Source organism: Amphiura filiformis, chromosome 2, assembly GCF_039555335.1.
Source record: "Amphiura filiformis chromosome 2, Afil_fr2py, whole genome shotgun sequence".
NCBI classification, from domain to species: Eukaryota; Metazoa; Echinodermata; class Ophiuroidea; order Amphilepidida; family Amphiuridae; genus Amphiura; species Amphiura filiformis.
In genome coordinates this window covers 4451977-4468181 of record NC_092629.1, presented here as the reverse complement: position 1 = coordinate 4468181, position 16205 = coordinate 4451977, and the positions used below count along the sequence as shown (strand labels likewise).

Here is a 16205-nt window from a genome sequence, read left to right as displayed (position 1 = left end):
TAGTAGGGAGAATGTAGGCCCTATAGGCATTTGACAATTTCTGCATTCGTATACACACCTTGGTCTGGGGCGGACATTTTAAAATGAATTTAGAAGAGCAGCAACAACATCACTTGCATTACATTCCAGATGTTAAATCTACATCATATGCAAAATTTGAGGAAATTCGCACGAGGCCGTTTTTTTTTAGGGCCATTTGTCTTTAACTGGTCTTTACATGTAGCCCTATGGAGAGAGTGCCTGTTGAGGGCGCTATAACCCCCATTTTAGGAACAAAAATGTGATTTAAAAAAAATGGACTCGTGCGAATTTTCTAAAATTTTAAGAGTATGTAGTATGAACATGTAGAAATATAATCAAGTAGATGCCCTACCTGCTCTTCTCTGAAAAAATAAAAAGTCCTATACCTCAATGATAATGAAACCTAGGTGTACACATCTATAAATATTACACCTGAAGGCTATTACTAGATGGGACCTTCTTGGCAAGTTCTTGCACAATCCCTTCTATAGGGATTTAAATTTGTTATAGATGAGTTGACTTCTGACGTCAATGTCTGGCAGAATGCGCATGCATCATCACAATTTCCATTGTTTTTTGCCTGACAGTATGCACGTGCATCATACATGTATTTTGTTTAGGGCTCGTGTTTTTTAAATTCCCGTCACATCATCACAATATCGATGTACTAGTCCCTTGTCTTTGATAAACATTGAGGTCAACTCATCTATTTAAAATGTTATATATTTCTCACTATTGTGTTCTAACCAGTTTTGATAAATCCATGTGTATGAAAATATTGGATTGAAAACATAATAATGATAAAATTTGATGTTTATTGATCTCACTATATATAGGAGTTTAAAAGTATTGGACTCGACTACATGTACGTCGCATCCAATATACACGTCTCGTCCAATATTTTAAAAACTCATAGCTTGACCAATAAACATGGGCCCAAAAGATCAAATTTTATATCAAATTACTCTAGAATAGTTTGATTAACAATTTGGCAATTGGTATAAATGACATGTGACATGGCAGTGGCCCTATCTGGACTCAACTAGCTTCAACATCAATCCATGGTATATACATGTATACCCCAAAAAAGATTTATTTCATACTCTAATGGTGACCCGCAGGTCAGATTGCTAGAATTTACATTTTAAAACACACCAAAACAGACACAATACAATTTGCAGGCAGCAGCTTAATCAGCGCCAATATTGCAACAATTAAGCAACTATACAAACATTCAACACCACCCCAACCGTAGGCATACTAGGCATTGAGGATAAAGTGCCTTGCCCAGGCAGTGAGGCACACAAACCAGACGCGAGTTGTTAATCGGTGATGAACAACGGTGAAACATGATTGAATCCCTTTCAACAACGAAAAGAAGCTAAAGATCGTACCGGTGATCGTATAATTCACAATTATTTTACGAGGAATGTCAGTTAATCATTGCCACTCAGCCTTACAAAAACTTCGATGATTTCTCTGTTGATATCAGCAATAAAACTACAGAATAAAACGGCAATGTTTAGCCGCTACCTGTAAAATACTGAATTAAAATTGTAAGCTTGCATACGCACAAAGGTTCCAGGCATGACGAATTTTACGTGCTCTCATGTAACGCGTAGTCTTGCTCGCGTTAGCGTATACGCTACAGTAAAAGTGTGGGTTCATCACGGATTAACAATGATTGGCTCCTGTATAGGAAGAGTTGTTGAATGTGTGATACTCATTTAATGAGTTCTATCATATTGATTATTATTTTATTTTGCAGTTACTTGCTCTGGTACTCAACAACCATGTCTTGTATCAACAGCCCACTGTAGAACTAGTCACCTGCACACAAATCAGCCTACATCAAGGCAACTATGGCCACTTTCTAACATATTTTGCCGTCTAAAACAGAGAACTACAAATCCACCCTGTCATTACCAATCGAGGACGTTCTGTAGCCAAGTTACAAAGGAAGAACGGATGTTGAGCCGCCAAGGTGAGCTTCAAACGAGGGCGCTTGCAATGCTAGGAAACCAAGACGAACATGTATCGGTAGCAAAATGGCGAGATATACAACAGAACTTTCTAGAGACTCAACGTAATCCCCGATTTGAGTATTTTGCAATGTTTTATATAACCCACTTACAATATTACAAAATGGGGTTTTCCTTTTTTGAATTTATGCTGGCAGAGGGAAAACCAATTACAGAGAATATAATTGGCATGTATTTGCATCTATGCGTGAATAATAATGAGGCGGATTATGTGTTGAAATGGTACGATATGTGGCGCAAGCACAAATTGGAAATAAAGCCCAATCTGTACTCGTTAATAATAAAAGGTATCTGTCAGAGTCGTAAGCATTGGAGGCAGAGTTTAGACTTGCTAAAGAAACAACCGCATGGGAAGACGTATCATACAATAATTGCAATGGCGTGTCACCATGGCGATATGGATTTGACGGCACAACTATTACGTGAAATGCATTGCGGCAATGTAGAGATTTTCGATATGACTGTTGTGGAAGTACTTAAGATGATGCAAGTTGGTACAGCGTGTTATGTGCGGAGGCATTGAGAGAGGATGTCCACAAAGCAGTAGTGAAGATGTTGGAACGGCATCGACATGAGAGGACTTACCCCTCGTTGGATGTTGTTGAAGTGTTACAACTGTATTTCAGAAGGTGAGTAATTGCATAATAGGCTATTCCATTTAAGATCCACAGCTTACCCCTGTGGACAATTTTGGCGATATCTTCCACAGGGGAGTATATGAATGTCAAATGGAATTTAGCTCATTAACTGATTCTATTTGAAACTCTCCCTCCTTCTGTGACAGAGTCAGGGATTTAAATGAAATTCAAATGGAACTGCCTAATATTAGGCAGGGGGTTATTCCAGTTGAAATTCATACACCACCTATGGAAGGCATGACCTTAATCTTCCATACAGGGAGTGTGAATTTCAAATGGGGCCACCCATTCTGGGTTGTCCTCTCAAAAATGGGTTATTCCAGTTGAAATCCATACATATCATATGGAAGATATGATCTTAAAAATCTTCCACACGTGGAGTGTGAATTTCAAATAGTTACCTGAATGGGACTTCATGTGAAATTCACACCCCCTGTTAATACAAATCTTACGGCAGTGATGGCGAGATGTGGCATACACGATTGACGTCCATTAGGCAAGATCACACACATATATGGTCGTGCGCCATGAATTGGGGGCCAAATGCGTTACATACTAAAAAATTCAACAATTGACATGTTTTTATACTTAAACTGATCTAATTCATATTCTGTTCATCAAAACCCTATAAAATTATACATCACTGTAAAGCTTAGAGTACCAGGAATACACACATACAAATATTTGGTCAATATACAGGGTGCCACAAATGTCATATAGGGTGGAAAAGTTAAATTTTGGTTCAAAAAGTATACAATTTTGTTCCTCTCTTATTTACTAACATAAACACCTGGTCTGTTAAAACCTTTTTAGATGTAGTGATGTGGTCGGCACCGTTTTTTATTGTCGACATGTCGATATAATTCGTATACCGACGTCGACAGTGTGTCGACATAAAAAATAATTCTAAAAAAAAAAAAAAAAAAAAAAATTTTTTTAATTTTCAAAAAATATTTTTGACCAAAAAATAAAGTAGTCCCAACATGAATTGTTCTTCAAGGTTGGAAACTAGAGAAATACTGCTACTCAAAAAAAAAAAAATGCCAATTTTTTTTTACAAATTTGAAAAAAGTTGTACATTTTAATTACTTTTGTTTCTATTGAACAGCTAGCAATGCATACTAATTCAATGTGTCCCTGACTGTTCAATAGAAGCAAAGGTAATCAAAATGTACAAGTTCATCCAACTTTGTAAAAAAAAATTGGCATTTTATTTTTTTTTAGTAGCAGTATTTCTGGTTTCAACCTTGAATAACAAGTCAGTTTGGGCCTATAACTTGCTTTTCTGGCCAAAAATATTTTTTGAAAACTAAAAAAAAAAAAAAAAAAATTTTTTTTGTCGACATGATTTTTTGATGTCGACATGTCGGCATACGTGCCGACGTCGACATTATGTCGACATAAGGCATGTCGACCACATCACTATTTAGATGTGCTAATAACATTGTAGACCTTCAAAAAAAGCAAACTTGTAATAATGAGTTATGTTGCCTAACTGAGATACAGGGTGTTCAAAAGTCGTACAAAATTTTTATGATTTTTATTAAATTTTCAATCAAAACTTTTTTCCTTCATGCCCTACACAAAAAACAATGGCATATTTGAATTCCTCATCAAATTTCCTTCTAAGAAATGATAACTTTTACGGAAGTAGGGTAACTTATTCAAGAAATATGACATTCAGAACGTTTCGGAGCATAAATTGATGCTTAGTACAGTAACGTATAGGAAAAGCCTAGAACCCATGACACAGAATGCAGCACATTTACAACAAATTTAACTAGCTTGGAGTAAAATTGGTCACATTACCTACTAGACATAAATACCAAAACAATGGTACATAATCCATCCCAATACCTTGCTGGGTTACGAAGTTAGAGTAAAAAATAAATTCGAGAGGCACTAAAAATCAATATTCCCTATACTTTAACACATGCCTCAACCGTATTCGCCTCAACCGTATTCGCCGCCACCCCTGACACTACTTCGTTTGAATTGCAATATCTCAAGAAGGAAATGTAGTGTGAAGTTGTTACTTTCCAAAATGTTAGCTAGATAAATTAGAAACAAAATGAGACCAAAACTGGTTCAGTACCCCTCTCCATTTTTGAGATCTGGTATAGAATGTCCTGAAAAAAATGTAAAAATGTAACGCCGCCACCTTTTCCTATACCCCAATTCATGACGCACGACCATATGTGAGCTTGTGACCTGATGACTAATTACAGCTTTTGATGTCCTTCTTTCCAGGCCTTAGACAGTTGATGTCCATGAGACAATATCGCACATGTGACCTTGTGACCTGATGACCAATTATACATTTTTATGTCCTTTTTTTCCAGGCTTTGTGGCAGTGAGGGTGAGACGGACGTAGCATATACAGTTGACGTCCATTAGACAAGATCGCACAATGGACCTTACATTGTAAATGATAACTAATTAATTATTGCTTTTATGTCTTTTTTCCAGGCCTTATGGCAGTGAGGGAGAGACATGGCATACACGGTTGACGTCCATTAGACGAGATGGAACATGTGATGCGTGTGAACAGAAACTGGAACCTCTAGAAATATCTCAAGAACAATTTGAAGAGCTCAGAAGACAGCTACTGGAAAAAGTAAGTATGTAAAAGCAGGTTATAGTGAGTGAGTTGGTGGTTGGATGGGTGTCGGGTATTAAGTAAGCAAGTGAGTTAGCGAGTGATTGAGTGAGTGAGAATGTGATTGAGTAAGAGAGTGAGTGAGTAAGTGGGGAATTGAGTGAGTGTGTAGTTAGTGAGTGAGTGAACGGGTGATTGAGTGTGAGGTGAGTGAGTGATTGAATGTGAGGTGAGTGAGTGAATGGGTGATTGAGTAAATGTGCCCATCCACCACAAACTGGTCGTAAAGTCGGCATTTACCATTTTGAGATACAATCAAAAACAATATATGGATTTCTATGTAAAATATATAAGAAATTTGACCTTTGATGAACTATAACTTCACTTCCAGATGTCAGATGAAGCTGGTTGAGGTGTCATTCTAAAGCTGAAAGTACATTGTTACAAAATCTGCAATAAACAGAAAATGGTCTAGAGCTGACTTTACTACCACTTCGTGGTGGATGGTCACAAATGAGAGGATGATTGAATAAGTGAGTGAGCAGGGTGAGTGAGTGAGTGAGTTAGTGAGTGAGTGGATGGGTGAGTGGGTGGGTGGGTGGGTGAGGGAGCAGGTGATTGATGATGATTGGTGAGTCATAGAAGATACTTGTGACACCTGTGACTGGAAACTGCAACCTGTAGAAATTTGAAGAGCTTAGAAGACAGCTGCTACTGGAGAAAGTAAATAAGACTATAAACAAGTACCAATGAGTGAGTTGGTGGTAGGATGGGTGACTGGGTGGGTGGTGACTGAATGTGGGGGATTGATTGAGTTTTATGAATGCGTGAGTGATGAGTATAATAGTTTTCACCTTGGTGAGACAGTGGCATTGATGTGATGAGGCAATTGTTTTGTGATGTGCAGGTGGTTGAATGCTTTGAGTGGGTGGTGACTGGCTGAGTGAGTGATGGTTGGTTAATGAGCAAGTGAGTCAGTAAGTCATTATATTGATTGTGTGATGGGTTTTAGATTTGATGGTGAACCAGTTTGGCCATTCGGTGGGGGGGGGCAAAGTCCCGTTTATTGAGAGATTAATCCTGGTTGCATGGATTGGAAAGAGGATGGGGCTGATTTGACATTATGTTCTGTTCTTTCCATCTCAATATCCTGTAAATATTTCGCTGCGGCAGTCATGTTTGTATATTTTGTGACAATTAATGTTCTTTTTAAAAACAGGGAAAATATGACACGACATCCAATAGGGGAGTAACACAAAACATATAAACAAAGTTAAAAACCTGACATTTTGAAAAGACCAAACTTTTCTTTTTCAAGGGATAAAATAAGAGACCTGCTGGTCTCCACTATATTGAGAGCAGGTTTCATATTTTATCCCTTGAATGTCTCTTATTTTATCCTGTGAAAAAGAAAAGTTTTGTCTTTCCAAAATGTCAGGTTTTTAACTTTGTTTATATTTTCCCTGTTTTTAATTTTATCCATTGCTAGTGTGACACTGTTGTTGGATCCATCCTTTGGTTTCCCGCTGGTCAGTTGGAACAGATTTTCCCTGTTTGTATAATTAATGTTCGGTTGTTATAGTGATAATTAAGCATTGTGTGTTATTCTTAATTGATTCTATTACATTAGGTAATTAAAGGAACTGACATATATCGGCAGACTACTCCAGACGAACTTGAAAGCTTTCTCAACTTTGTCAATGAGGGCGCTCCATACAACATCATCATTGATGGGTTGAATGTTGCATATACCTGCAGTAAGGCTGCAGGATATATGCGTTACAAAGTGGTGAGTGTCTTGTTATTTGTATAGGCATATAGCTAGATTTTGTGCCTGGGTTAAGGATATAGACACCCCCTCCTCCTCCTGGTGGGGGGGGGGTGTTCATCTACTGAGTCAGAGACATTTGCAATTAAGAGGATATAAATTGCAATATATCTCATATACTGCGCCAAAAAAGTATCCTTGCACTTGCAAAAATAATCACAATTTCTAATTTAATTCTGTACTTTATGACACCAAATTGAATCCAATGTGACCTAAAGAAGTGAATTTACAAGCAATTGAATAGAAAATTTAATTTAAAAGTGACAAACTGGCCTATTACAAGACGCAAAAAGATTCCAACAAGCGCAACAAAGATACAACACACTTTCTTCAATGAAGCTTTATTTAAAGCAGTATTCTGTACTTTTCATAACTTCCATTTTATTTGTCAGCTCTTTTGCTTCAGTTTTCTTCTGTTCCTTTTGTTTTATATTAAAGGCACGAACAAATTAGCAATTTACCACTCTCAAACCATATCTAGTCTGTGGAATTTTGAATAGGCCAGTTTATCACTTTTAAAACTGGACATTTGTCTAATCAAATGCTTGTAACTTTGCTTTTTGAAGTCACATTGGATTCAATGGGGTGTCATAATGTGCGGATTAGATAGTGCATCTATTAAAAAACAAATTTACCCCAACACTTTTTACTGTTTGATTAATACTGTATAAGTGGTAATTTTCACAAGGGTTTTATTTTCCTGATTAGAGCTCCAAATTTCGTGATGGAAGCTCCAACCTCGAAAATAACACCTCGCGAATAAATATGCAATTACCTGGGAACCAAGGGAGAACAGTGCCAGTGCATTGATTGGTCACCCCAGGTTAAATAAGAAATAAATGAATTTTTGAAGTTTCAGGATGATATCCGAAACTCTCCTCTGTCTACAGATCCAGCTGATGATCTTTCCAGCCTTGTTTCAAATTATGAAACGACGCTTGGAGATTTGTTGAATAAACATGCGCCATTGAAATCGAAGTCAATGGTACTACGACCTAACGCACTTTTGTGGTATGGCGAGAATCTTCGCTCCATAAAGCAAGAAAAGCGTCGTCATGAACGCAGATGGTTGAAAACCAAACTAGAATGTGATCGTGAAGTATTTATTGAGAGCTGCAAAGCTTACACCCGACAACTAGAACAAGCGAAGCGTGATCACCATCGTAACAAGATCTCCGAATGTGATGATCGGCAATTATTTCGACTTGTCAACGACATGACGCGTCCTACTTCTGCGCCAATTTTACCACCACATGATGACGCAAAAAAGCTGGCCAACAAATTTGTGACATTCTTCCAAAACAAGATCAAGAATCTCAGGAGTGCACTTGACAACTCGGACTCGCTCAACATTTCTGCTGAAATACGCCACCAATGTGTTAGTGAGTTCACCGCATTTAGAGCTGTAACTGAGGAGGATGTTGGTAGCATCATATCAAGCTCGGTAATCAAATCGTGTCCTTTGGACCCGATCCCATCATCGCTGCTGAAAGACTGCTTGGAGTCTCTTCTCCCAAGTATCACTCGCGTGGTCAATATATCACTTATTTCAGGCGAAATGCCACAAGAACTCAAAGTCGCGAGAGTTGTTCCACTGCTCAAGAAATCCGGTCTAGCTTCAGAAGAACTAAATAATTATAGACCTATATCAAATCTTAAATTCATGTTCAAGACAATTGAAAAAGTTGCTGCTTCTCAGTTGAATTCATATCTTGATGAAAACAATTTGCATGCTCCAATGCAGTCAGCATACCGCAAACATCACAGCACTGAAACGGCTCTGTTTCGCGTTCAGAATGACCTGCTTTGTGCAGTTGATCAGCGTCAGGAGGCCGCTCTCATTTTACTTGATTTTTCGGCTGCGTTCGATTTGATTGATCACGACATCTTTCTGCATCGACTGCGTCAACGCTTCACGGTATTGATGGCACTGCGTTGAAATATATGTCATCCTATCTGAAGGGCCGTTCTCAGTGCATTGATGTTTGCGGTGTCACCTCTGATGAATTCTTTCTTCATGAGGGCGCACCTCAGGTATCCGTATTGGGTCCACTCATATTTACCATGTATACTGCCCCACTAGGTGACATCATTTCATCCTATGGGTTGAGTCATATGATTTATGCTGATGACACACAGTTGTATATAGTTCTTGATCCATCCAAGCGTAGTGAGAGTATTGATATAATTGAACGGTGTGTTTCAGATATTAAGGCATGGGCAGTTACCAATAAGCTAATGCTGAATGATACAAAAACTGAGGTTATTCATCTGTCATCTCAATTTGTCAAGACCCTGCCACTACCACCACTTACCATTGGTAATGCAGCTATAGATCCATCGACCTCAGCCCAAGATCTTGGTGTTGTGATTGATAGTGCACTTAACATGAAAGAGCATGTAAAAGCTTTAACAAGATCAGCCTCTATTGCTATCTACAAGATTGGTAAGATCTGCAAGTATCTTGATAGTAAATCAACAGAGCGCCTTGTACACGCATTCGTCAGTTCGAGACTAGACTGCTGCAACAGTCTTCTGGTTGGCCTGCCAAAATATGAGATTGCCAAATTGCAGCGCATCCAGAATTCTGCTGCACGTCTAGTCTCTCGTGCAAAATATCGTGACCACATGAAGCCAGTTTTATACGATCTCCACTGGCTTCCGATTGAACAGCGTATCGTGTACAAGGTGCTCCTGATTACTTTCAAGGCCTTGCATGATCTAGCCCCATTGTATTTAAAAGAATTGGTTAATACATATCAACCCACCCGTTCACTACGTTCCACTACACAAAAGTTGTTGAGTGTCAGAAAGTGCAATACAAAGTTTTATGGTGAGAGAGCTTTTTGTAATGCAGCTCCAGTCTTGTGGAACAACTTGCCTATACAACTCAGATCTGCAGATTCCATCAATCATTTCAAGAGTATTTTAAAAACTCACCTTTTTTACCAATGCATTTAGTGATGTTTCTTAAACTTTTAAATTTGTTTATCTTTTAACCTAGTCTCATCTCAGCTGGTTCTGAGTTTTATCTGGGTATCAGTTGTATATTTTTGATATAGTTGAAATGTATTTGTGCAATTAATCTTTGTAGTTTTGGTGTTTTTAATATATTGTAAAGCGCATTGAGATTTTGTATGTAATGGGCTATATAAGAAATAAATATTATTATTATTATTATAAATAAATTACAAGTATAGGAAGGTCCAGGCAATCATGAAAATAACATTTGCGAAAATGTGTCTCTCACTCCAAATCTACAGTATTATAGCATCTACGGTATTATAGCATATACGGTAGATAGCATAGCAGTATTATATCCTTCATTAATATACATGTATTCTCGTTCATTAATTGGTCAAACGAGTATCAAGTGACCAAAAATAGTTAAAACTATTTTGCAAAGCAGTCAAAAAACTGATTGATGAGGGAATGGGATACTATTTGAAGTATTATTTTCCCTGAGGTTATACGCGCTCAGTGAGAAATAGTAGTACTATTACCCTCTGAGCGTGTATAACCTCATAGTCACATCGCAGTTCCTAGTGGTTGGTCCAACTCGCTACATACGTGGGGTATCAGTACCGGTTCTTAGACTAATTCCAATCAGCCGTCTACACTTCGCATGTACTGTGTATGCTTCGTAGTGACGACTGATTATCTTACAGCCAATATCATGACGGACTTCTGAAAACTATTCAATGCGACTTTGGTTGTGCGCCGTGGCCGACTGACTAGCGGCGCCCATGTACCGCTGTCGCTGTACTGCGCCGCTGTGACAAGATCGCGCTCTGAACTTCTAAAACAACAAACTCGGTCAAAAGGTCAATTTGGACACAACTGCGCATGCTCTATGCCACAGGAATCCTGTTGCAAAATCCGTCACTTTTTTTCCACGTAGTTTTCTCAGTCGTCAATCCAGACGGTTGACGACTGAGGGCAGCAGTCTAGCCGGTTCTGGGGTATTAATGTGTAGCAAGATATGTTGTCTTGCGAAGCACAGAGGTGCAGCTAAAAACATGGTTACTCCTTTGACGGCAGTATTGTAGAGGTTACAACATTTTCATGGTAAGCTCAACTGTGTGCGTGCTTTGTGCATAGGCTTACATGCATTCATTCAAAACTAGGCCAGCCTAGCCCTGACTTGGCATAGCCTAAATTTATGCCTAGGACTATGTCTATGATAAAAAGGCCTTGGGTTTGTAATACTTTTTAAAATGAACAAAGAATATATTAATGAAGGATATAAAACAAATATTTATTGCTCTAAATTCGGGATCTGGTGGAATCTATTGGTCCCCTCAGTGAACTACAGACTGTGAGCCTACTATTTTCCCTCATCCTGGTGGTCTCGGGAAAACAGTTGGCTCATGGTCTCCAGTTCACCTCGGGGACCATTATAGATTCCACCAGATCCCTCATGAGCAGTAAATATGTGTATAGCATCTACAAGCTATTGTAGATACCATCTATAGTAGATAGCTACTTCCATAGATACATGTAGCATTCTGTAACTAGTTCTCCGCATTATCCTTGACACCCTTCGTGAAGTTAGCGATTCCTCCTGGACCTTCTATTGCGATCTTGCCGGTGCTTCTAAAGTTGCGGGGACCACAATCCCACCTGACATCCTGGCCACCCAACAAAGACCTGACCTGGTCCTCGTCAACCGCCCTTCCAAAAAAATAATTGTTATCGAGCTCACCATCCCTTTTGAACAAAACATTCACAATGCTCATGTCTACAAGACGAACAAATATCCTGGTTTGATCATGGACTTGCGGGAACAGAATTATGACGCCAAACTTCTATGTATTGAAATTTGCAGTCGAGGCCTTATCTCTGACAAAAACAAGTGCAATGTTGATTCTATTTTCCCTCTTATAACACCAAAGGGCGAGCAAAAGAAAAGGATGTGTAAAAAACTTCAAAAAGAAATAAGTAAACGTGCAATATTGGGTTCATATACAATTCTTTATTCAAAATACGACCACGATTGGTCTGTCGAATAATGCTTTGGCTTTTTGACTTTCTGGATCCCCTTTTAAAATGTCTTTTATTCCTTTTAAAAAAAATGAATTTTACCGAAGGTTTATTTTCTTGTACAGTGTTGAATGTTTTGTATGTATTGGTATTTATGCACCTGCGGAGATATGGGGATGGCATTTTGTCTTCTCCATTCTCTAGTCTGGTTTATGTGTTTTCTTTTCAATTATTGTGCTTAAAGTTTGTATGTTTTTTAATGATTGCAATAAAGATTGAAATGATCAAATAAATAATTCATGCATTGTTATACCATTACTTGCATGGGATTATCTTGCATTGGGTTTTTGAATATGACACAGAGAGGAAGCTTTATTGAAAAATGTGGTCATTTGCATATTCAAGGATGACTTACCTCATTTGCATCTATGTATCATCCTTGTTTCTTCTTATAGTTATATGACCTGGTGGCACATCTTGTCCATGATCATGGCCTTAAGTGTCTTGTGTTGGGTCGGCATCACATGACTAACAAACACAGAGGAAGTTATATACAGAAGATGACGGCCCTCGCTGACTGTTTCTTTGCTCAAAATGTGTAAGTACATGTACTTTATGCACTGCACAGCCTCCGTCTTCTTACCTCCCATGACATGATCTGACTCAAGAAATGTGTGTTGGTAAGGGCTGTTTTGAACATAAATCAGGCCATGGAAGGTAAGTATCGTGCACTTGTATATTGCACTCTAACTTAAGAGAGTTTATTTGTTTGTATTTAACCAGTCTTACATCCAACTAGATTTACCTATGAGTGTCAAAATGCTCACACCCCAGTTGGGCATGTACTTTTAGAAAGTTACAGGCCTAACACCGAAGATACACGCCACGTGCGGGCGTATGTGAAGTCCAACCCTGGCGATATTTTGGAATTATAATTTAAATTATCCTTTAATAAATCCCCGAGCAGGGGTGTACTGAGCCACCCGGCCAAGGGGGAAACATTTCCAAATTGTCCTGCTGACCAGCTCAGTAAAAGGACAAATGTGCATGAACAGCACAAAAATGTGCAATTTTAATGCTAAAAACTGATCACAATTGTAGCCTAAAAGCATGGCACATTAATGTTTTAGTCAATTTTGGCCTGGTATTTTGAGCCAGGACTTTCCCCCTACCCCTCCCCTGGTCAGTACGCCTCTGACCATGGTGGACACAATAAGAGCATAATGTAGAATATCAGTGGTGGTTTATTTGAATCCTTAATCTCCCACACAAGGTAACCCTGGAATTTACACTCCCGTTTGGAAAATTAAGATCATGTCTTCCATAGGGATGTGTGGATTTCAATTGGAATTAACCAATGCATATTTATCTTGCACCATTACAGATCAGAGGACGATCCGTTTATGCTGTATGCTACATTACAAAGTGGTCCTGAGGCACGTTATATTACCAACGATTTATTACGCGATCACAAATATCTGGTTGATGATGACATGAAAGTGGCTTTTGAGAGATGGCAACAAAGTCGACAACTCAAACCAAAATTGAATAGTATGAGTAAAGGAAGAGTAGCTTTCCAGGTAAGATATAGTAGCTGCAGAGGGCGCTTTGTCATGCGTTTTATCAATAATAACACAAAATTGGATGGAACAAAATGAACATCTACAAGAAAGCTGAATGTTTTAGATACAGCATGTAACTCAGTGGTTTCAAAACTGGGTTGCGACCCTTTTTGGGGTTGTGGCCTCTTCCAAAAGGGGTCGTGGGATTAAAAGGAAATACATTTCCGTTCATAAAAAAGTGCAGAGTACCATTGTATTGGTCATGTAACCCCAATTTAGCATTAAAATTGCACATTTTCAGCACGCATTTGTCACGGTCAAGTTATTCTGGGAGCCGGTCAACAGAACGACTTGGAAATTGCACCCCTTTGGAAATTTTGTCCAGTACGCTGCTGATAAGTTTCAGTAAGAAACAGCACTGTATTTGTATTATGCCATGGGCTGTGCCATATTTTTCTTCTGAAATTTGGGTCATATGCGGAAAAAAGTTGGGGAAGCCTTGACGGAACTGATAAGAATATTGCACATTGCATAATTTTTAATATTTAATAGTTCCTTGAATTTGCGAATTATACTTTTTGACAATATAATGTTGATGAACTTATTTAGGGATAAATTACTGTACAATGCCTTGAAGATAAGTAGGGTAAAATAAAATTACAGAACGCCATGTTTTTTTTTGCATTTCAGGCAATCCGCCCATATGACACAGTAGTACAAAGGACTGAACAAGCCTGGCATATACCATATGATGACGGCACACTTCAGTATTCATATGATCTACCCAAAAGATGGCTATGTGCTGCAAGACTTTATTGAATAGGACTACAAGGCCCAAGGTGTATCCCAGTTGAAATCCATTCATAAGAAAGATGTGAGCTTATAATATATTGATCTCCCACACAAGGGGTGTAGATTTCAAATGGAGTCCCCTATAGGCATTTGAAAATCACACTCTCTGTGTGGGAGGTTAAGGCCATGTCTTCCATATGGGGTATACGGATTTCAGCTGGACTAACCCATACTTGATGGTTATGGCACACTCAATGATCTTCCAAAGTGATGACTGTATTCAATAGTCTGAAACAAATGTACTTGCTCTATGAAAAAGGATATAAATCCAGGCCCAATTACTGGTAATTACCCACTTTGGCTAAATTCACTCCCAGCTGGACAAGTCCACCCCAATGATACACCACAGTAGACAAGCCAATAGATAGAAAATTGTTATGTAATAATGGTATTATGGAATCTGTTGGCACACTTTTCACACCATGTTGATAGCTCTATAATAGGAAATCAGCAGGGGATAATTGGAGGGATTAGTGGTTTTGATAGTTATTCCTTTTTCGTAGTGCAACTAGGGTATAATAATCTTGCCAATCTGATTGGCTACAAGGTTTCAAAACCTTGTGTCTAAGCCTGAGACAAATATAACTAAAGAGATTCAAAGCCCATTCATTCATACCTTGTGCAATCAAGGTCTCCCGTGGATATTGTTATGCAAATCACACTAGCTCTAACCTTGCCTGCTTACTGCGCACGCTCAAATCAATTACACAGCTTCACTTATGGGTTCAATACACTGGGGTCAGAAAGATGTTTACAATTTTCGCCGGCCGAATGCACAAACCAAATTACAAATTCTAACTATCAGAAAACTAGATATTTTCACGTTTATCCATAAAGCTGCATATTGATGCACAAATTGACTCACATTTAGTTCATTGTTGAAGCTACTGTGAAAGACTTCGAAATATGATCGATTCGTAATAACAATTAGGGCTGTGCATTGCTTCGTATCCCTTAAGTTATATTCGTGTGAGGTCTGAGCTGTATTAAGTTATATTACACAAGAGACTTTTTACCGTATGTGCGACCTGTTTTGATAACATATCTTCAGAATGCGATTCTGTCACAACTGTGTGTGAAGAAACCTGGTCAAGTCAAGTCCAAGCACTTGCTGCACAACACATAGATTTTAATGGATTTGCCAATTCTTTGCACACAAGGGGCAACTTGTATAAACCCCATTGAATTTGATAAAACAACCATAAAAAGTGGATGTGATTATGAATTACCAGTACATCCAAACATGATTTTAGACTGATTCGTATTTAAATAATGACAATAAAAGTAGACCCCAGCCATGTATCTTGCCTGATAGAACATGGGAGATGCCATTATTTTGAAGTGGAACAACTTGGTGTTCCGACTTGTTACTCTCTTTGCCTACGATCCTAACTGGTAGTTTACGAAACGTCTGCATGTAAGTGGAATTTTATTGGACTAGTTGTATGAATTTGCAAATAACAATCTATTATGAACAGTCCTGATGAATATCTTCAAGAATTTGTGGAAACTGTTGTTTGTTCTAGGGCAGCGATAGGGTCCCCAACTTCAGTTTCCCCCTAATACTTTTTTAAAAAAGTTGAAAAATATTTTACAAAATGTAAAAATATAAAAAGGTATGTATAGCTCTATTTGTTTTACACATGTGGACCAATTTGTAGTGTCACACATCATTGCGTT

At 38.3% G+C, this 16205-nt stretch overlaps 1 protein-coding gene across 1 annotated transcript; it reads left to right on the top strand.

Moving 5' to 3' along the window:
• Window positions 1–2491: 2491 nt before the first annotated feature.
• LOC140145792 (mitochondrial ribonuclease P catalytic subunit-like) lies at window positions 2492–15772 on the top strand. The gene is made up of 6 exons (XM_072167471.1): window positions 2492–2692; window positions 5171–5318; window positions 6931–7089; window positions 12567–12709; window positions 13496–13691; window positions 14364–15772. The coding sequence occupies exons 1-6, from the start codon at window positions 2616–2618 to the stop codon at window positions 14490–14492; spliced, it is 852 nt and encodes a 283-aa protein (XP_072023572.1). The 5' UTR covers window positions 2492–2615; the 3' UTR covers window positions 14493–15772.
• Window positions 15773–16205: the final 433 nt, after the last annotated feature.

Bases quoted from the DNA above. Each gene is read 5' to 3' on its own strand.
- LOC140145792 (XM_072167471.1), top strand. From the start codon at position 2,616: ATGTTGGAACGGCATCGACATGAGAGGACTTACCCCTCGTTGGATGTT. The intron at 2,693-5,170 runs GTGAGTAATTGC...TCTTTTTTCCAG, and splicing joins TTACAACTGTATTTCAGAAG to GCCTTATGGCAGTGAGGGAG. The intron at 12,710-13,495 runs GTAAGTACATGT...GCACCATTACAG, and splicing joins TGTTTCTTTGCTCAAAATGT to ATCAGAGGACGATCCGTTTA.